This window comes from Clavelina lepadiformis, chromosome 6, assembly GCF_947623445.1.
Source record: "Clavelina lepadiformis chromosome 6, kaClaLepa1.1, whole genome shotgun sequence".
Classification (NCBI taxonomy): Eukaryota; Metazoa; Chordata; class Ascidiacea; order Aplousobranchia; family Clavelinidae; genus Clavelina; species Clavelina lepadiformis.
This window is the reverse complement of record NC_135245.1, coordinates 2224426-2244944: the sequence shown is the minus strand read 5'-3', so window position 1 is coordinate 2244944 and position 20519 is coordinate 2224426. Positions and strand designations below refer to the sequence as shown.

At 35.0% G+C, this 20519-nt stretch overlaps 4 protein-coding genes and 1 long non-coding RNA gene across 6 annotated transcripts; 3 read left to right on the top strand and 2 right to left on the bottom strand.

Moving 5' to 3' along the window:
- Positions 1-114: 114 nt before the first annotated feature.
- LOC143463571 (uncharacterized) lies at positions 115-2562 on the top strand. Its single transcript, XM_076962092.1, has 6 exons — positions 115-296; positions 943-1028; positions 1615-1710; positions 1870-1981; positions 2253-2363; positions 2436-2562. The coding sequence occupies exons 1-6, from the start codon at positions 227-229 to the stop codon at positions 2531-2533; spliced, it is 573 nt and encodes a 190-aa protein (XP_076818207.1). The 5' UTR covers positions 115-226; the 3' UTR covers positions 2534-2562.
- Positions 2563-3268: 706 nt separating this feature from the next.
- On the top strand, positions 3269-5826 carry LOC143463572 (P-selectin-like). Its single transcript, XM_076962093.1, has 5 exons — positions 3269-3377; positions 3450-3539; positions 4262-4399; positions 4611-4737; positions 5750-5826. The coding sequence occupies exons 1-5, from the start codon at positions 3314-3316 to the stop codon at positions 5793-5795; spliced, it is 465 nt and encodes a 154-aa protein (XP_076818208.1). The 5' UTR covers positions 3269-3313; the 3' UTR covers positions 5796-5826.
- A 2215-nt stretch (positions 5827-8041) lies between these two features.
- Positions 8042-8989, top strand: LOC143463559 (beta-2-glycoprotein 1-like). 2 transcript variants are annotated; one of them, XR_013118327.1, is made up of 3 exons: positions 8042-8215; positions 8367-8479; positions 8681-8989. XR_013118327.1 is itself a non-coding variant. In XM_076962081.1 (2 exons), the coding sequence occupies exons 1-2, from the start codon at positions 8344-8346 to the stop codon at positions 8914-8916; spliced, it is 372 nt and encodes a 123-aa protein (XP_076818196.1). In that variant the 5' UTR covers positions 8042-8343; the 3' UTR covers positions 8917-8989. The 2 variants fall into 2 exon arrangements, 1 of the variants encoding a protein (XP_076818196.1); XM_076962081.1 differs by having other exon boundaries at positions 8042-8479.
- LOC143463560 (uncharacterized) lies at positions 8983-9745 on the bottom strand. Its single transcript, XR_013118328.1, has 3 exons — positions 9468-9745; positions 9163-9285; positions 8983-9034 (listed from the first exon to the last, which is right to left on the bottom strand). It is a non-coding gene; the product is annotated as an uncharacterized LOC143463560 (long non-coding RNA).
- Positions 9746-11288: 1543 nt separating this feature from the next.
- Positions 11289-14660, bottom strand: LOC143463558 (beta-1,3-galactosyltransferase brn-like). Its single transcript, XM_076962080.1, has 4 exons — positions 14510-14660; positions 12912-13129; positions 12531-12777; positions 11289-12363 (listed from the first exon to the last, which is right to left on the bottom strand). The coding sequence occupies exons 1-4, from the start codon at positions 14623-14625 to the stop codon at positions 11811-11813; spliced, it is 1134 nt and encodes a 377-aa protein (XP_076818195.1). The 5' UTR covers positions 14626-14660; the 3' UTR covers positions 11289-11810.
- Between the last annotated feature and the right edge of the window lie 5859 nt (positions 14661-20519).

Here is a 20519-nt window from a genome sequence, read left to right as displayed (position 1 = left end):
ATTTGCATAAATCAAAGCTCTTCCGACTCCAATTTATTTTGGCCACAAGTTCTGCTCGCTTATTACTATTTTTCAACAAAGACCACGACAAATGTCTGGACACAAAAAGATATTCTAAAAATATTTAAGGTTTGTGAAATGTTAATTCTGTTGGGATGGGGTATTTAAACTTCGACTCAATGCTCTGCTTTCAGTTGTGCACACTGTAGCAAAATCTTTGTGCGAAATGGCAAAACTTTATCTACTACTCGTTGGCTTTTTGGCCTATTTTTGGTTGTCAGCATATCGAGCCGAAGGTACGTGCTTTAAAGTGAATAAATATCTACATAACGATTATATAGCATTTGACATACGTTATAATACAAGTAATAAATGTCAAGCAATAGTTATTAAATATTTGATAACGAAATAAAAACAGTTTTACCTCTTACGTTTCTCCATATTTAAAAATTGATGATTTTTTATCGGATCATCCGGAACAATAAAAGAACTCTATTTCGCGTTTTTACGCATTTTCTGTTAGTGCTGTTTGAATTAAGTTTTGTTCATAACTTTTAAAATAGCTTTAATAACTTTAATAACTTTATTTAAACACCTTCTTGTTAATATCGCAACTGAAATCTTTCAATATTTCACATTTTTAGTGCATATTTTGTCAAACATTTCATTATTAAATAACTTTGTTGCCAAAACTCACCTTCAAAATTTTGAATAAAAAACTTATTTAAAAAACAAAACAAGTTTCGTCAACAACATTTTGTGATGAAACAATTCAAATTTTCATGTTTGACAAAAGTTAAACAAACTCGTTTGAAACGATTGTTCACGCAATGCTAAATACTGTAACAAAAATCAACTTGAAAGCGTAATAGAACTTTTGTATAGTAAGAAAACATTCCTTGATTGTGGAGTATATAGTGGGTAGCATTTTTGTGTTTACAGGATTGATTTGTTGGATTTGCGACAATCAACCAAGCAACGAAGCTTGCCAAAGAATCGGAAGACAGCAAAGATGTCAAGCGAATCAGGTGACTTGATAGTGTTTTAGTTTATAAGCCAATTAACAAATATTTGTCGGTTAAAGCGTTAAGCTCAGCAGGTACGCTACCATTGCAATACTCTTAAGAAATTGATGAGCGAACTATGATCTTCAACATATAAAAGTTAGGGCAATACGATGTAAAAATTAAAAAAAAGAACTAAAATAAAGTCTATCCGAACTTGAGCAAGCAACAGGGGCGTGTGCAATAAGGAGAGACTTTTCTCAGTCTCTGATACCATTTACAATATATTTCCGCATGATACAATATATTTCCGCAATTTAAAATTACTACGAGGTAACGTTTGCATCTGCTATCTGCTAACTTCTTTACACGCACTTAAATCGTGTAATATTAGTTATGCAACAACTCGTGACAGCCGTTGGAGCTGTTGGTATTATGCAGTAGTTACGGTATGTGTTAGAAGACTGTAGTCCTATCCTGTTAGAGCAGCAAATGTTCGAGATTGGCTTGTAATGCACAGTAATATTCGTTGAATCATAGCAGCTCTTATAAAGTCTGTAAAAAGAGTATTGTTATAGCTACATACTTTACTATCAGTGTAAACTTATAGCAAGCTTGTCAAAACGAAGTGCGAAGAGATGCACAGGGTTTGAGAATTACCAAGCGATGCAAACAAGCTTTGGCATGTGACAACAACTTCATTCAGGTGAACTATCTCCAATAAACATAATGCAATAATTAATTTAGAAGTACGTCAACTGATTGTATTAAGTCATACATAGGCCAACTGTAGCAAGCTGATTTTTATTAAGTTTTTCGTGTTTTCGTGGAATACAAAGTGATCGCCTTATTCATACTTTTAAAGAATCCTCGAGCTGCCTGGCAACCAAGCCAGTGCAACAGCAAAACGCCGAGCTCAGTTTGCCGATGTTGTTGTGACACCGACCTATGTAATTCCCCGGAACTCGGATGCTTAGGTTAGTCGAAATTGAGAGTGAAGACGTGAGTTGAACGAAACTAAAATGGAGAAGGTTTGACTGAGCAGAATAATTTGATCAAAAATAATCCGAAAATCGACTTATGACTCAAATTGTAATAATATATACTTTTGTACGAATTGCAGCTAACTTACTTATATTTCTTCTAAGCGCACATAAACAAAACATATAACTAAATTAAAATGGGGTCTCTGTTGCGAAAAGAATATTCAAAAATAAAAAATGATTTTGCAAAATTTAATTTTTTTAGACGGCGAACTCTTGTGCGACCGTCTCCGAGCACCAAGATTCGGACGAATGTCATGTGATACGACGTCAGGAAGAGAAATTGGAACCACTTGCAGCTTCACTTGCAACAGAGGTTTGTTTGTTTTATAATCCGATCACGGAAAAGCATTTAATGCTTGTCATGCAATTCTCATTTGCTCTAAAGGATACGAGCTTCGTGGTGACGACAGTAGTACGTGCGGTCTCGTGGATGATGACGTGGCACGTTTTGACCGGCCGGTGCCAGTTTGTGAACGTGAGTAATATTTTTAAAAGTTGTTATTCCATATTTTATTCACGCACTTGCATCACGTTGTAATGTATTTAACTAGTTGGTATTCTTAACCGCCAAATATCGTGTTGGTATTTCAATGTTCAAAGCACGTTTGGCAAAAGGTAGTCATTTAAGCCATTAATCAAAAATTTTTGCTGCATGCATGACAGTTTATAAAGATTGCCTGCCATATTGAAATGTTACTGAAATGGATCCAAAGCCATCAGTCGCCTAAAGATTTTTTGCTTACGTAGAGAAAATAATTACATTCGTTTGGCAGTATTTTGTTCTTAAACGTTTTTAAAGTTATGCAAATTTAAATTCTTTTTAACAATTCTGTTTTTGAATTTTATCCTTCATCAATGTTTTAAATTGAATGGAAATGCTTTCGATTTTTTAGTGAAACCATTTGTTTGTTTGAAACAACGATCAAAGTTTGTTTTTGAATCATATCGCACAATTTAATTGGTAAAAAATATTCCTCTCTGACTAATTTATTTGCAATCAGACATTACGTAGGTAATTTAAAGTAAGTGGCAAAATTTACCCATTTTTTAAACAAATTAATCCAATTTTCCTATGAGTTATAGTGCGATTCGCCAAAAAGAGTTAAATATTCAACTTTTAGTTGGAGATTTTCCAATATTTATTGCTCAAAAGTATTAGATCGAATAAAATCTTTATTCTTTACGACATATTTCAGCTACGCTTTTATTTTTTTAGGCGGCGAACCCTTATGCGACCGTCTCCGCGCACCAATTTTCGGACAAATGTCATGTGATACGACTTCAGGAAGAGAAATTGGAACCACTTGCAGCTTCACTTGCAACAGAGGTTTGTTTGTTTCATAATCCGGTCACGGAAAAGCATTTACTGCTTGTCATGCAAATCTCATTTGCTCTAAAGGATACGAGCTTCGTGGTGATGACAGCAGTACGTGCGGTCTCGTGGATGATGACGTGGTACGTTTTGACCGGCCGGTGCCAATTTGTGAACGTGAGTAATATTTTTAAAAGTTGTTATTCCATATTTTATTCACGCACTTGCATCACGTTGTAATGTATTTAACTAGTTGGTAATCTTAACCGCCAAATATCGTGTTGGTCTTTCAATGTTCAAAGCACGTTTGGCAAAAGGTAGTCATTTAAGCCATTAATCAAAAATTTTTGCTGCATGCATGACAGTTTATAAAGATTGCCTGCCATATTGAAATGTTACTGAAATGGATCCAAAGCCATCAGTCGCCTAAAGATTTTTTGCTTACGTATAGAGAAAATAATTACATTCGTTTGGCAGTATTTTGTTCTTAAACGTTTTTAAAGTTATGCAAATTTAAATTCTTTTTAACAATTCTGTTTTTGAATTTTATCCTTCATCAATGTTTTAAATTGAATGGAAATGCTTTCGATTTTTTAGTGAAACCATTTGCTTGTTTGAAACAACGATCAAAGTTTGTTTTTGAATCATATCGTACAATGTTATTGGTAGAAAATCTTCCTCTCTGACTAATTTATTTGCAATCAGACATTACGTAGGTAATTTAAAGTAAGTGGCAAAATTTACCCATTTTTTAAACAAATTAATCCAATTTTCCTATGAGTTATAGCGCGATTCGCCAAAAAGAGTTAAATATTCAACTTTAATTGGAGATTTTCCAATATTTATTGCTCAAAAGTATTAGATCGAATAAAAACTTTATTCTTTACGACATATTTCAGCTACGCTTTGTCTTCCGCCGCAATCTTCGCCTGCTAATGGACGTGTGAGTTGCAGTGACGAAAATAATTTCGGCAGCATATGCAGTTTCGTTTGCGACCGAGGACATTTCCGCGCTGGGAGTCCACAGACAACATGCGGTAATAAAGTTGATTGTTCGTTCACCTTTAATCTTTCGTTACATTGTCAGAACGATAGATGATGAATAACGATTCAAAAGTATATAACAGCACATATCATGTACTCTCACTTCAATCGTAACACCTATGCTGTTTAACCAGCCCAATATAGCATATATGCTAGTGGGAGTTAGTGTTATTATCGATTTCAAACTCTTGTTTTTCCGCTCAGCTGACAACGGCAGATGGACGGATACTGCCCCGGCATGCCGTGCCATTACCTGCGAGCCACCACGAGATAATCTAATCGATGGGACGATCGCTTGTAGTGACGGGAACAATTTAGACAGCGTCTGTCAGTGAGTGTTGGTTTAAAACTTTGCAATTTGTCAGTAGAATTTAGTTGTAGAGTTGATATCACTTGTAAGTGACACTTAGTTGCAAGTTTGACAGCTAAAGCAGCAAGGATCATAGCCCTTTTAATTTCCTGTTAAAGCACTAACTATATATATACTTTCATACTATAACATCGTTCTTTATCAAAGCAATATCCTAATTGAGTATAAAAAATCACTACACAGTACAAATGATATGTTCAGGAACTAAACAGACAGTTAAACCTGTAAATTAATGTTTTTAACCCTCACTTCAACATCACAAATCTCCTCCTGGAAACTCTCCATAATCCTTTACTATTCTATGTTTGCCGGATTTGTCTAAACCAGTGCTTTCAAGCTGCTTCTTCTTAAGCCGCGACCTAAATTTTTTGCGCAAAATATTGTACTTTGGTGACCCGATTTACTATACAATTGTTCGTTAAACATATATGTCCAACGTTTGTAAAATGAACGTACTTGCTCTTGGGGAAAACAAGTATATCAGAGGGAAAACCGTGATATTTATACCGGTGAAGTGCTTATACTCAGCCCAAAATTTAATATATATATCATTTAAGATTTTGTATGACACAAGCAAAATATTACAAATGATAATAATAATTAGTAACTTTATCAATGAACTTAAGTTTTGCTTCACACATTGCATAAAAAAGTATCAGTTTTTTTATAACAAATTACTCCGTCATGTCATCACAACCAGTATCATGTGTAAGCATTTTGTGGCGTTTGGTTTTCATGCAGAAATAAGAAAATCCAGCCGGTGTGGCAATAAGGCAATGGATCGACAAATCATAATCACATAAGATGTGAGAAAAGTGTTAGTTTAAAAAATATAAAAGGACTTCTCAAAACTTTCAACAAAAACTTTGTGCCCATAAAAAACGCAAATATACAGTAGTTTAGCTCAACAATTATGAACATTTTGTTTCAAAAACCTTCTGTTTGTTCACGTTGACAAATTCCTTCAATGCAGATATGAGTGCGGTGAAGGATTTGCATTGATTAATTGGACCAACTGAGTCTGTTTGCGAAAACCTGGATGCTGATAGCGTGGGTGAATGGAGTACTGGTCTGCCAACTTGTGTTCCAATTAGGCCTACTTGTATTCCACCACAATCAGCGCCCGAGAACGGCGATGTTTCTTGTAATAATGGAAATAATCTGAATAGTGAATGCCGGTAAGTGTCACAGAGTATATGTAAGCATATATAAACAATATAAAACTTTTTCTTTCATCAAATGATTTATAAATTGTTCAATAGGGTCTGTAGCTTATACTATTTAAGTAACTTTTTGAAGGACGGTATTAAACTATAAGCAGTGTGCTAAAATCATTTCTTAGTATAACTCCGTTAGTTAATGTTACTCGTTTTGTTATATATAAGCTGCATTCAATTAGCTTTGCGTTTGCAAGATTTGTTATCTCAAGCGCGTTAACCATAGGTCTATAAATGCAAAAAACATTGAGGTTCGGGATCTTTCTGTAGTAAAGGTTGGATCTGGTGATCCGTGTCCTCGTATGTTTTGCTCAATATAGACCTATAGTTATACATATTGATATTTCTTGCATTGAAGGTATGAGCAGTGAAGCAATTATTTGTAGATGAGATTCTCTTGCGTAGATTCTTGACACAAAACATTGCACTTTGCCTTCAGCTCTACCAACTATAACACGGCTTCTTGGATTTTTACATCTTTAAAAATCTACCATCAGTAACAAAAACATTCCAAGCTTTAAAATTAATTAATATATTTAGATTAATGATTAATGCCATTTTGCTAACACTCCGGCTAAAGATATACTTTTTCCTCGTAAAAGTTTGATTGTATTTGAAACAATCTTTAAAAGCGTACTTCATTTTAATGTTTGTTTTTTGTCAAAATTTATGACTTAACTGAAATACGGATCTGAGTTGTTTTTTTCAACGAACAAAGTTTTAAAAATAAATGTAAAACTAATCACAAATGTTGTGAAAATTTTCAGATTTAGCTGTGACAGAGGTTTCTTTGTAAACGGTTCGCTGAGTATAACATGCGAGAGTGACGACGATGACGATATTTTTGGAGACTGGAGCGGTACTGCGCCAACCTGCGACCCAATTGTTTGCCAACCTGTTCAGGTATCACCCGATAACGGAACGGTCAGCTGCAATGACTCCAACAATTATCAAAGCACCTGCAGGTACGAACGTGAGGAGCGTAGTTTAATGGCAACCCGCTGATTACGTTTAATATATGCTAAAAAATAACAGACAGTTGTTAAGTTACCAATAACCAATTAATAACCAATTAAATGAGTTACTTTGATTAAGGTTTACATGCGACGAAGATTACGTTTTCAATGGGATCAATCAGACTACCTGTATTGATGACAATAACGGGGACGCCCTGGGTAATTGGACCACTCTGCCCCCGACATGTTCTCCATTATTCCGCCCTAGTCCGCTAGTTTGCAATCCGCCACAAGTCTCCCCTGACGACGGTGACGTCAATTGTACCAACCGTAACTTCGAAGGAAGTGTGTGCAAGTAAGCACAAGAAAAAAGTAATTATACGATAGTAAAATTGCAGGTAACTTCACGATGATTCAAAATAGCTTAAAACAATATATCACAACAATGTAATTTACAACAAAAAATTTATTGATTTTGGTGCATTTTAAAAGCCTGTCAAAAAATGCGAGAAATAAAGATATACTTTTTCCTCGTAAAGGTTTTATTGTATTTGAAACAATCTTTAAAAGCGTACTTCATTTTAATGTTTGTTTTTTGTCAAAATTTATGACCTAACTGAAATACGGATCTGAGTTGTTTTTTTCAACGAACAAAGTTTTAAAAATAAATGTAAAACTAATCACAAATGTTGTGAAAATTTTCAGATTTAGCTGTGACAGAGGTTTCTTTGTAAACGGTTCGCTGAGTATAACATGCGAGAGTGACGACGATGACGATATTTTTGGAGACTGGAGCGGTACTGCGCCAACCTGCGACCCAATTGTTTGCCAACCTGTTCAGGTATCACCCGATAACGGAACGGTAAGCTGCAATGACTCCAACAATTATCAAAGCACCTGCAGGTACGAACGTGAGGAGCGTAGTTTAATGGCAGCCCGCTAATTACGTTTAATATATGCTAAAAAATAACAGACAGTTGTTAATATGTCACTTTTAGTTCCATCTATTTAGTTGATTGCTTGCTTATAATTTCGATAAAATCCTGGGTTTTGTTGGTTACACTTTTTCATTTACAAAATTTAAAGCTTCACTTGCGACGCGGGTTTCTTCTTGGAAGGTTCTCCAGAAACCGTTTGTGTGGAAAGTGGATGGAGCGTAAGTAAAGTTCCAGCATGCCTCGAGATCGCATGCTTGCCATCAAGAATTGACCCGACAGACGGCAGAGTTTCTTGTACCAACGACAATATTTTGGGAAGCGTTTGCAAGTCAGCTTTGTTGGGGATTGGCTAAATACTTTATATTTTTACATTAGTGGAACTATTTCGTGTATTAGTCTACTGATTTGGTGTAGATGAAGCACAGCGTAACGTACATTTTTGTCTAGTTGAGGTCAATGTCAGATGTTTATTTTTACAGTTATACTTGTAATCTAAACTACTATTTGGTGGGCTTTTCGGAAGCCGAATGCACAGACATCTATGAAAACGACGAGTTTGGTGATTGGACGTTTCCGGTAGCCACATGTCAACGTAATTATGCAATAACTTGTACTTAATTAGCAGACGAGTACTGATGCTTATGCAAGTAGGCCTATGCCAGTAAAGGCAATTTAATATTGTAACTAAGATTGTCTCACCAGCATTATTAACAATAAACCTGTACTTTTAAGTTTTTTAACAACCTTGTGTTTTTATTGGTTTCCAACTTTTCATTAGTTCTTTTTCTTTAAGCAATCGTATGTGAGCCTTCGTTCGAGGAATTAGAAAACGGCCAGGTGTCCTGTACCAATGAAAGCTATGCCGGAAGCAACTGCACCTTCAACTGCGATCCCACATACAAAATTGAAGGAAACTCAAGTTCATATTGTCTTGATGATGGTGATGACGACCGAACCGGAAGTTGGACTCAAGAGATTCCAGAATGTCAAAGTAATTCCGACGGTGCCGACGACCCAACACCAATCTAGCTTTGTCTGAGCCTTCTCTTCTCCTACACTGCCGTGTTTGTGAAGTTCAGTTTCCTTTCCTTCATGCTCATGCATTTTTTCGTAAACAGATAAAGTTTTATCGTCGCCTTCACTCCATCTGTAGCGTGTTCATAGATTAAACATTTCATTGCAATAAAATGAATCCATATTCAGGTAAACTGGCCATTTATAAATCGCTAGCTTGAAAGCATACCATGGCTTATTTTATGACGTAAGCAAGGATACCTTCCTAATCCAAAAATAAACATTCATTACTCCGCCGCTGCTGGCACGCCAGGCAGTGTTGTAGAAGGTGTCAAATCGACTTACATCAAGCTTGTGTGCATGTGAATGTGCCGCAAAATAAACCTTACAAGAAAATGTTGTAAAAATAACTTTCCCGATTAAAGCAGCACATTGTTTCTACGACTCAAGAACTACGTTTCTACGTTTCTTAACCAAGAATTCTAAGCTGCTAGTACTTTACGAATAGAATATTGTTTTGCCGTTATTAAAGTTATGTCGCTTCAGACATTAAGAAACTGACCTACCTTGAGATCTCGTTCTACCTAGCCACTTATTTACGCAGTGATGGAAGACAAAAGAAAACAAAATTTAGTGAAAATCTTCAGCTCGTCCAGAGTGTTTTAACCAGCAGCCACCAAGTACTTTTCCACAGTTTTCTTCCATTGTTTTGCAGCAGTTAAGCAACTGGAATCCAAATTTAGTGTCTTTGGCTTCGTAAAGTGACCTGTTATGGCTGATAAACTTTTCATTTAACAGGTCTTGTTTCTTTAAGTTAAGCTCTAGGCAACTGCAACGTGGCGTAGCCTTCTATAAACAAAACAAGGTGTTTAATGCAAATGATAATGTAAGTGATGACGACTATTCAACCAAACAAACAGGTAAAATTTAAGAAAAGAACATATATTTGCTTTAAGAGTGCAACCTACCACTAACAGGTTTAACTTTAAACACAAATCAACACAAATTAAAGCGCATGGAAAAACACAACACAAGCGCGTCACGCTTCATAGGGGATTGAGGCATCATTGAAACCAATTTCACCGGCTGACATGACAAAGCTTTCGGTCAGTCGGATTACTTTTTCTTACTTTAAGTAAACTAAATTTAGTTATAGCCGGTAAAGTGGAAAGTTGTAAATGATTTAAACTATTCAGGTTTTAGTGATCGGAATATAAATTTAATTGTTACTCAAATAAAAATAGTTATTTACAGTTAAAGATATTTTTAGTAACCAAATGTTCTGCAAATTCTCTTATGTATTTTGATATTTAGGCACTATTCAAACTGGAGTACTATTCTTGACGACATAAAAAACTGGTTCTCATTGTCCGGCTTTTTTGTTTATGAATGGTTTTGAAGACGTAATTAAAAGACATACAATCACAACAGGTAAAGCGGAAAGTATGGAAATAATGCGTATAAAGGTTCTAAATATATTTATACTGTAGTTGAAGGCTTTTGCGGTACATGCAGTCTTACGGGGTTCACATCGAAAGTTCGTGTAGGATTGTTTTATGTTAGTATTGTACACAAATTTCAGATGTCAGTTCCTTTGTTTTGACATTCAACAACATTTTCGAAACATGTCAGGTATATATGCAGTCATTGTAAATTGTTTCTTTACTGAATACTTAGAATAGTGGATATCAAAATTTCATCTTAAAACCTTCAGCAAACGTTGAGACCAGAAAGTTGAGGTTTGTGATAGATGTTCTGGTAACCTCCTAAAATTAATTTCGAGAAGCGTTTGAATTGTGCAATAAAACTTATCTGAAAAATGAAAGAAAAGGAAAACTAAAACGACACAAGGGTACGGTCAATATTTTGCAGGCATAGCCAATACCTATATCTTTTGTGGCACGGCGCGTTCTATGAATGACGACGTAGCAAGATTCGGTGCTAGTTTTCAAAAAGGAGTAATATTTCTAGAAGATGTTATTTAATATTTCATGCGCGTGCCTAAATCTGAACCACGTTGGTACGTTTTTGATTTCGTTGGTTTGCCTAAACTTTTTATAAACTTTCAAGTGTCCAAAGCACATTTGGCAGAAGGTGTTCATTACAATACTGAATGCTTGGCTGCTAATTTTTCTGTAACGTGGCAAATATTCATGATGATTTATTAATTCTGCTTGCTATGTTGAAACCGTTTTGATTTAGATCCAGAGCCAGTTGCCAAGATTCTTCACCTTGCAATAAAGGAAAATATGACCCTTTGTTTACCAACAAAGTAGATATGACGTTTTTGAATGCCAACGTTGACCTATAATTGTTAATCTTGAAACGCGTTTAGTGAAAACTCACCGTTTTTAAAAAAATGATTTATCGCAAATTTGGTCTGGAAACATGACTTAAAAGTTTATTGGTTGTAAACCTTTCTAACATATTAACGTATTTTTGCAAGTAGATTATGTATAGACGATCGTAAACAGACGTACAAACGTGATGACTACTTTAACTAACTGCATGCCGTGGCAACGATATTGTGTTAGGCACACCCCATCAATAGTATATACTCTTTTCCGCTGAGCAGAATAATTTTGTGATTTTTCATCTATCCCAGAACAACGTATTCAATACTTCACCATTCACTACAAGATTGTTTTTTTGCTGAGCAATGACCTTAGTGTGTACACTAAAGTCTTCAAAATCCCGTTCATGCAGTTGCTTCAGCACCGTATACTCCAGCACGCAGTATTACAATCATTTTCATAAACTTGTGTTGTGGGCTACTGGTCATTATTTCATTTTAAAACTGCTCTGCTGCTGTCATATCAATAAGCATGTGGGACTGTACTCTGTCTTCGCTAAAAGACGAGGTTGCAAAATTAAATACGAGAAATAATTGATTGATTGGAAGGGAATAATTAATTGATGTATGGATTCAAACAAATATTCCTTTTTTTAAGTTTCTTTGATAAATTTGACCAAAGTTCATTAAACTTATCGGCATTGAATCCACCCATGTGTTGGCAGGTATGACGTATTCCTGGCACAACCATTGCAGCGGGCATTCCGATTTTTTCTCGAAGTATTCCAGTTATGAAAACGTCGTCTGTATTTATGCGCTTTGAATTCAACGACGCTTCCCACAATTGTCTGATGACGCGGACGCTGGTTGTGTAGAATCCACCTAGACAATACTTGGGCCAAAGCATTCCACGATAATCCTGTCTTGAGATATAATTTTTGTGCTTCTTTTCCCGTATAGGACGACCAAACAGTTTAGTCTTATAAGTGCAAATGATTGGAAATTCTGGCCACTTTTTCTCAGAAACTTTTGCAATGTTTTCATCAACGGCCTCTTTTATTTTTACGAGATCAATCATCATATCATCATCACCGCTGGAGTAGAAATATTGATGGGGAAGCTTGTCTGAGGTCCACTGCATCCCCGATAACGTCTTCAAACCGACATCTCTGGAACCGGAAAAAGCAGGTTTTGACAAATATATAAAATTATTCCTGAAAGTAGTGGAAATGGACCCTTGGATTAACCCAAATTATTCTTCTTAATATCATTGAATTAAAAGTCTAAAGATTTAGTAGTGTTAAGGATCACATATTTAAACACATCTTTCACTCACAGGTATGCGTCCGAAGCGTCGACTTGTAATATGTCTCTATATCTAATATGTTCCTCGTCCAATAAAGCTTGAGTCGTTGCATCCGCTTGACCAATCACAAAAACAGTTTGAAAAGTGGCGCCATCGAGATAGCCAATAGAACCCCAGGCTTTGCGTATCCAATCGCGACGTATTCTGTTATCTGCAGCTGATTTTATGAAAATAATCATGCTCCAAGATACGCTTTTTCCTGCCTGCCTCTTTTTTCCTGAAAATAAACCTATAGTTTATTTTTAGTTTAAATGTCGTGAAAAATTAAATTTGACTGAACGAAAAGTTGCAATTTTCCAAAGATATATTTATAACACTGCATGGGTACAAAGCTTTATATCGGCAACATGCCTGACAAACAACTGTTGATTTTGATTTCAGAGTTCAAAACCGGTTCTTTTAAAAAGTCGTCCAATGTTGTAGATACTGAAGCGGTCTCAGGCAAAAATTCACCCAAGGTAGCGGTTTTATTAGAAGATCTGACGTTCCTTGGTTGCAACGTCATTTCCGTCTGCGTCGCTGACTGATTTTTATTGGCATTGGGATTCCGGCGCGATTTACCATATCGGCTAAAAATTCAAATATCAAAAAAATTTATCTATCTACCGGTATATTATAATTTATTTATCTAATATCAAAAAAAATGTTAAAGAACTTTTAGAAAAAACTTATGAGACGTTTTGAAAAATTTTCCGTGCTTAGGAAGTCGTTGTCAAAAGTTGGATGCACGTTCGTTGTTACATTTTTGGTGAGAAAGTGTGACGTCATTGAGGAAAATATGGTTGCGTAACAAAGACGCTTGCTGGCGTTACGAGGAATTATTTGCGAAGTTTTCTATCTGATTAGAAACGAGAAATCATGCACGTAAATAATTAATAAACAGCTTGCGAGGATTAAACATGACCTAGGCATAGTAATTTATGTCAATTATAATTGGGAAAATATCATATCAGGTATTGACTGTAATCAACAGACAGTAGGCTAATAGTGTATGTATTTTATATCTTGTACCCAGTACAGTACCCCGAGCGTAGATACTACCTGTAAGTTGACTTTACAATGGATCCAACCTATACCTGCCAAATACTTAGGCTAAAACATGGTCTATCGAACGGAGCTTATAACTTCTATAACAAATAACTTCTTTATTTATATTATTATTTTTTGCCTTGGACTTTGAAGAGTGAAAAAATGTGCTAACTTTGTTATAGCAAAACAACATGAAAATATGCTGACAGGCAATCAATAAACGGGATAAAATGGCAAAGCCTGTGTGGGAAAACTGTGCAAGGTGTTGATTGTACAGTGGTGCTATAACGTTGTGATGGGAGGCCATCAAATCCAACAAGCTTAGTCCAGCTATTATGACAAGGCAAATATATTGATGGCCTATAGGCTACTTATGTACCGGTAGCCTACTATTGCCATTTAATTACCTGTTGTCTTTGCTCTTCACCTCATGGCATAACGCAAGTCTTAACTGATAGCAATCGACCCCATACGCTTGCGTGTCCCATTTTAATCGGGCCATTTATTGCTTATAGTGACTCTAAGGTCTACGTAGCCTGAGATTCTATTCAAGTGCCTTTGTTATTGTTGTCACGCATGGTAAATTTCCTACATAACGTCACAGTTCTCACTGATCAGCTGCTATGGACGTAGCAACTTTGTTTCATATTTTTTGCCAATTATCTAACCACTGAAAAGTTTTAAACCGTTTTGCTCCACAATATTTAGTTCAGTAGTGCACCTATAGGCACAAAATAAACGTATTTACGTTGTTGCGCTGTAATTCTAAGCAATGATATTGTTCGGTTTTAAGCAAGATTTAGAACGACAGGATGATAGTGTATCTTGTATAATAGCTTCCTAAATGTTCAGTCCTGAATATAAGGTTGTTCTAATGTTTTGTGAGTTAATCAGAAAGTGAAAAAAATTTTAATACTCACAAATAAAGGTGGGCAGAGCTGAATTCTTTGATAATTAGGAAGAAAGTCCAAATGGCAAGTCCTAACACAACAATAAAATAAGAAAGTTTTTGCTTGCGGAAGAGAAATATTTTCATTGCTTTGCAAATGGCATTCTTGATAAGACTACCCTATTGCTAAAATGAAAGAAAAAATCATTAAGCTGCTGTATTTCACTTAGAATTACCTCTATGTTCAAAGCAATATCACTGGTTTTTAATCACCTGTAAACTGAGTTTGAACCCTTAATAAAATTTATGCTTTTCATTGTAGTCTATATTGGGAGCTGAGTTTCACAAAAATGATTAACAGAATATATAGGCTGTACGAGAGATGTATTTTTTGACAAAAATTGCAAAATGAAACGCCAAAAAAATCCATCCATTGATAGAATGAAGCAAACAACCAAACAAACAAAACTGAATTGAAATAGGAAATGAAAAAATTAAAATTAAAATATAACACGTTGACAAAGAAGTAGCTTTGAAAGAGAACAACTTTTTGCCTCTTAACTTCTAGCCTATTTGTTCCTAAGAGCAACAGTTTGACTTTTTGAAGATGACAACCTCTTCATTGTGGCAAATATTTTTGTGTCCGGTTGATATAAATTGATAAAATTTCTACCTATATAAGAAGAAACACAACTGTTGCAAATCATCGATTTCATTTTGTCTCAATTGGTATTAGGCCTAATTGTCACAAATGTTTCGACTGGTTGGCGTGTTGTTATGCTACACTGCTGAGATAGTAAGCATTTTATTTTTCGCACCCCCACAAGCGAAGACGAACAATAAACACCGCGATACTATTATAAACAAACAATGACTCAGTTTGAGATGAAAATGTTGACTATAATGTAAGTAAATTTCATGTTTTATCTGCGTTTCGAAACGCGAAATTTAACTTATAGGAACGCCTAACAAAACGCCAATTCAGATTGACTTCAAATTTAATTCAAACCTTTTTACTTCTGTGGCGTTTAAAACTAAGACAATGCAGCAAACAGAATGTGCAAGTTACAAACGCCAAAGTTTCTCAAAATTTATTTTGGCCAGATTTTTTCTGGAATAGTGTAAGGGTATCGCCTGTCGGGTCTTATTACTTAACCGCAGAAAATTGTACGCTCGAAGCTATGTGGATATCTTTTCAATCGCTGATAACACGGTTACTAAACTACACTAAATAAATTTTCTAGTCTAAATCTATAGCTTTAATTTAATTCTTAAACACTAAAATCTTTTTTATACAGCATGTTACTTTCTTTAAATTAACAACTGCCTATATTTTTATAAACTGGCGACGTGACCTGTAGCCTCTATTTAATACAGTGATGTTTGAAACAGTTGACGCTACACATTTCGTTATAAGAAACTTTGGTTGGAGTTTCTAGTTACTTTGCTTTTAGTACTTGTAAGTTTGAGCACTGGTTTTAAGCTCATAGCTCACAAAGAAACAAGGTGGAGTAAAGTATTAAATAGATTTGGATTAGAAGTTTTAAACAAAACCATGTAATTTTACACCGGCCGCATTTACAATGAGCAATACAGCAAGCAATCGATTTTGCAAGTTAAAAACGACAATTTTTTTTCACTTAAAGTCGATTCGCTTCTTAACCTTGTTCGGAAGAAGACCTCAACAGTTTCTTAAAAAGTTTTTTTCTACAAGAAAAGTCTCTAACTTTCAAAAGCAGTGTAGCCACTTACATTACAAACAAGTGTCAAGCTTAGGGAATTTATAAAAAAAAATACCTACAGCATTACGTATATATATATATATATATATATATATATATATCCCCAATACTGGTCCTTATAAATATTTCTTAGACAAAAGCAGTGTAGTCTCTTGCGACAGACCTAAACAAACTCGTGACGTGCGGTGCTACAAACACTGTTTTAGAAGATCAAGAAAATCACCTGCCCTGGGATAGATTATTTGCGTCTCTAACTATATAGTTCATGGCTGTTTCGTCACGGTCAAGTGTTTCTAATTTTTTCACATTAAAGTTGCAACCAAAGTTTTTAAAAATATATGTTCACATGAATTTTTCTGCGAGCTTTGCCGTCTTTAGCTTTGGTCAATTCAAACTAAGTTATACCTGATGTAACAAATATCTATATACTTTCATCACATATGCCTTCTTCTTTCTGTAGTATCTTGTTCAGCAATAACTGGGAGCTATAAGTCTATCCAGTTTGAGTTATGGATCAAGTTAAGTCAAGTCAATGCCCTTAACTTAATTTTCTGAAATCACCCTATGCGTTGCATTAAATTGATTAGTGTTACGTCATACCTCTCCACAAATTAGTTTGATACTTTTCCAGAAAGATGTAGTTTTCTAGAAAAAGGTTCGTTTTTGTTCTTGAAACTTTTGTTTTTTCCTTGGATTTGGATCAAAATTTTTAGCCTACTTAATTTTCTATTTAAAATGCTTCGCAAAACGCATCTTAAAAGTGTATAAGTGCAACCAGTATGACCAAGAAAATGATTACATTATAACAGAAAATAGAGCGGAATGTCTAGTTCAGTGCTCTTCAACCTTTTTTGGTTTGGTGAACCCTTACAGTTGTTGTGACGAACTCATGCACCCTGTTTACTTAAAAGGTAAACTGAGGTAAAAAGCGATATGAAAAATCATTATGCATATCATCATGTCAATTAAACCGAGCGGAGCTGCCGAATTTTAACATACTGTCCTTGAGAGTTCGATTATAGCTGCAGGCCGCTTGCGAGTAATACTGCATGTCATAAAACAGCATTCAAACAAACTTTAGAAAATAGCAAAGAGACCATTTAATGACCGTTTTGTAGTTGTTCATTATTAACTATCACATTCTAACACTATTACTATCACTAACTATTATTATTAACTATCACTAACATTATTAACTATCATATCTATTACTATTAACTATCACCAACATTATTAATTATCACATCACATCATCTCTATTAAACCGAGCGGAGCTGCCGAAGTTTTACACACTGTCGGTGAGAGTTCGATTATAGCTGCAGGCTACTTACGAGTAGGGTAGCACAAGCAAAAAAAAAAACGAGAGAAGACGGAAAAAATAGAATTGACTCTTGAAAGAATCAGAATCCGTTCTCTCTTTCGCGCGAGTGGAATAACTGACTCAAGTTTTTTTTGAGTGCACATCTTTTTTCTAATAGCCTATCCTGAAAGTCAAATATTAATGGTTCATTTTTGCTCACAGAAAGTTTTTGTAAAAAGTATCTGTTAAGTGTGACAAGTTTGTGATGCACCCTTGTATTCCTTTTCGTACTGGTTTTCGTACTTCGTACTTCGTACCCATGCATAATTTGGTGCACACCAATTGAAGAGCACTGGTCTAGTTTACCAAACAAAAGTTATTTCATGATTTTTTTCAATACAGCGTTTTTCATATGATCTCTGTAAGAAGAAACGTTGATTCCATAGATGAGAATTCTATGTAGTACACAATTTTATATTATATTAAGTGATATATTTATCACAAACGCTAAGGACAACGGACAACTAGGACAAGACAACGTCGTTTTTTGTAAACCAGTTGGAATTTATCTATTTATCTATCTATTTATTTATATTTTTTTGATGCCGCAGTTCTTTCAAATTCAACCGAAAATTCGAGATTGAACGTTCGGTTTTTCGACACCTTGTGGATGTAAATCTGTTTAAAAAATTTTTACCAAAGGCAGTAACGCCTAAGCCTTGCAACTAATGCTAATTGAACGTTTGTAATTTCAAAGGTTGAGAAACTAGAATAAATTTTAAAATAAAATTTGATGCATGTAAAAAATTCCTTACTACAAGATAAAAAAAATTAATTCTTGAGTTCGTAGAAAAAAATATTTTCTGCAGGCAGGGTATAAATAAAATATGCACAAATTGCAAACGTTAGTCACATTTGAGGCAAACCTGCTTGGCCTTGCGTTTACTGGTGGTGTTAAAGGGAGATTTTAGTTGGTTTGGATTTGAGCTTTGTGTAAGCAAAGTTTTGAGTTTTAGTTTCAGCTTTGGCCAAGAGCAATAGTCTTGTAGTCTAGGGCTCTAGGCCTAGTGCATAAGCTAATAAAAATTGCAATTCAGTTTGCATAAGGGTTCATTCAGTAAGTAAATTCAGCTTTTCATTGCACCTTACTTTGAGAAGCTTATGTGTATAGTTAATGGGCGCTTTATAGGCCTATACACATCCATATCTTAACACCAACACGTAAGCTAGCGATACGTTAGTGATATTAGATTAAAGAGAGGAGTCTTGTATACAAATGCACAATCAGATGACGTCACAATTTGAGTAGCTGATTTCTAGCATACAAAGGTATCCTGTGGTTGTTCACTTGTATACTAGACCCAAAGAGAGTGCCTATTTCACCATAAGTAGGTCACGCAGCCTGTTGTTAAAGATAAAAGATAAGGTTAGGAGAAAGGCAATACAAAAATTTAATTTTAGGTTTTATTGGAGTTAAAGTTAGATTACGAAGTAGATTTAGGTTAATTTTAGATTACTACTGGTGTGCCATAGTAGAAAGTGTGACGGTTGCACGCACGACGTTCATCAACGTGCAAGTCGAATTTTTCTATCCTATTTTTAATAAACAAACAAAAAAAATTGGTTATTAGAATCCCAATTTATAATAAATATAGTTTCAGCCTCACGATGTTTTCCAGTAGAATTGTGGCAGCCCAGTCTGTATTTCGTGGAAGCTGCACGTCTCATCCCAATACAATGACTGAATGCATATGTTGATGTTTAAAATATCAAAATACCTAAATTGGCCTATGTATGGCTTTATTGTAGATTGCTTTATAATAATGCAGTTAGGGTCGGTTATCCAGTCTATGAAAGTATCCAGGGTTCGAATTTTACCAATGAATTGCTATTTTTATATCAATTTTTGGTCCAACTTTTGTACCAAATTTCAAGTTTCTATGTACAATACTTTTTTATTTCTATCGCGTCAAGCTTATCCACCTCGGAAAAACCCGATTTTCAAGCCTAAAATGGAATTTCGATGTCCAGTGCAAAACCTGTAATATCTCACGAAAGAGACAAGTTAGAGAGGCCCTTTTTTGCACAATTGCGTATTAATTCCCCCTTTGTTTCTTCAAATTTTCGCAGAGTTATCTTTGCTGTGGGTTTCTTTTTCAACCACTTTTCTCTGCTTGGGTCTAAATTTTGAGGCAGAGCCAGTGTACGAAAAAGATCAACTAAGGCAAAATGCTTTGTCATCAAAAGTAAATTAATGTTGTACTGTGTCTATGGAAAACATCTATCTCTCTGCTCTTATTTACCTTTGCATTAAAAACTAATTGATTTTGATATGCCCATGTTGTCTTGCCGATCTTTTCCATAAACATAAATTTTAATTGTCGGTATGAAAGCAGACAGAGAAAGCATGCTCTTCTAGTCAGCTTGCATGTGTCGTTGGTTTTGAATTATTTCCAATCGAATTTAGCCCAGATGCGATTATTTTGTTTAACTTATTTAAAGTATCTCAAAATTTCTTGTCAGACGGATCGTTGCGCGTTTGTTACGTTTATGTTTAAAATGTCTATGTTTAAAAAACCCACTAATCAGAAAATGGCAAACTCATCACAAGTATGTTTGAATCTGAACAATTTTGTTTTCATACTTGGGCGCAAATTTTGTTGACTGGCTCTATTCCAAGATTACCTGAGTACACTGCAAAAAAGTTACAGTTACTTGAAAAATGCTTGGCAAAACGACGCAGTTTAAAAGTATTTTATGCTGGATGGAATTCTGCATGCGATGGTAGAAATTTTGTTGTTGTACGTTGAGTATAACTTTTTTTACTTGGATTTGAATCAGCAAGACAGTGTTTTTTTGAACACTGGTTACCCCACCCTACCTGTATACCAGTGACAGCGATATGCTGATAATGCATTAAGCCAGCAACATCATTTGCAGGATTGATAAATTATGTTATTGAAGTTGGATAGATAATATTAATATGTATGTGTATACCG

What these genes read in the sequence shown, in the direction of transcription:
- LOC143463572 (XM_076962093.1), top strand. Translation starts at nt 3,314, where the DNA reads ATGTCATGTGATACGACTTCAGGAAGAGAAATTGGAACCACTTGCAGC. An exon ending in GCCGGTGCCAATTTGTGAAC is followed by an intron (nt 3,540 to 4,261) that starts GTGAGTAATATT and finishes GACATATTTCAG; the next exon opens with CTACGCTTTGTCTTCCGCCG. An exon ending in AATTTAGACAGCGTCTGTCA is followed by an intron (nt 4,738 to 5,749) that starts GTGAGTGTTGGT and finishes CCTTCAATGCAG; the next exon opens with ATATGAGTGCGGTGAAGGAT.
- LOC143463559 (XM_076962081.1), top strand. Translation starts at nt 8,344, where the DNA reads ATGTCAGATGTTTATTTTTACAGTTATACTTGTAATCTAAACTACTAT. An exon ending in TCCGGTAGCCACATGTCAAC is followed by an intron (nt 8,480 to 8,680) that starts GTAATTATGCAA and finishes TTTTTCTTTAAG; the next exon opens with CAATCGTATGTGAGCCTTCG.
- LOC143463571 (XM_076962092.1), top strand. Translation starts at nt 227, where the DNA reads ATGGCAAAACTTTATCTACTACTCGTTGGCTTTTTGGCCTATTTTTGG. An exon ending in AAAGATGTCAAGCGAATCAG is followed by an intron (nt 1,029 to 1,614) that starts GTGACTTGATAG and finishes GTAAACTTATAG; the next exon opens with CAAGCTTGTCAAAACGAAGT. An exon ending in GTGACAACAACTTCATTCAG is followed by an intron (nt 1,711 to 1,869) that starts GTGAACTATCTC and finishes ATACTTTTAAAG; the next exon opens with AATCCTCGAGCTGCCTGGCA.
- LOC143463558 (XM_076962080.1), bottom strand. Translation starts at nt 14,625, where the DNA reads ATGAAAATATTTCTCTTCCGCAAGCAAAAACTTTCTTATTTTATTGTT. An exon ending in AGCTCTGCCCACCTTTATTT is followed by an intron (nt 13,130 to 14,509) that starts GTGAGTATTAAA and finishes TTGAATTTTTAG; the next exon opens with CCGATATGGTAAATCGCGCC. An exon ending in GACGCTTCGGACGCATACCT is followed by an intron (nt 12,364 to 12,530) that starts GTGAGTGAAAGA and finishes TTCCGGTTCCAG; the next exon opens with AGATGTCGGTTTGAAGACGT.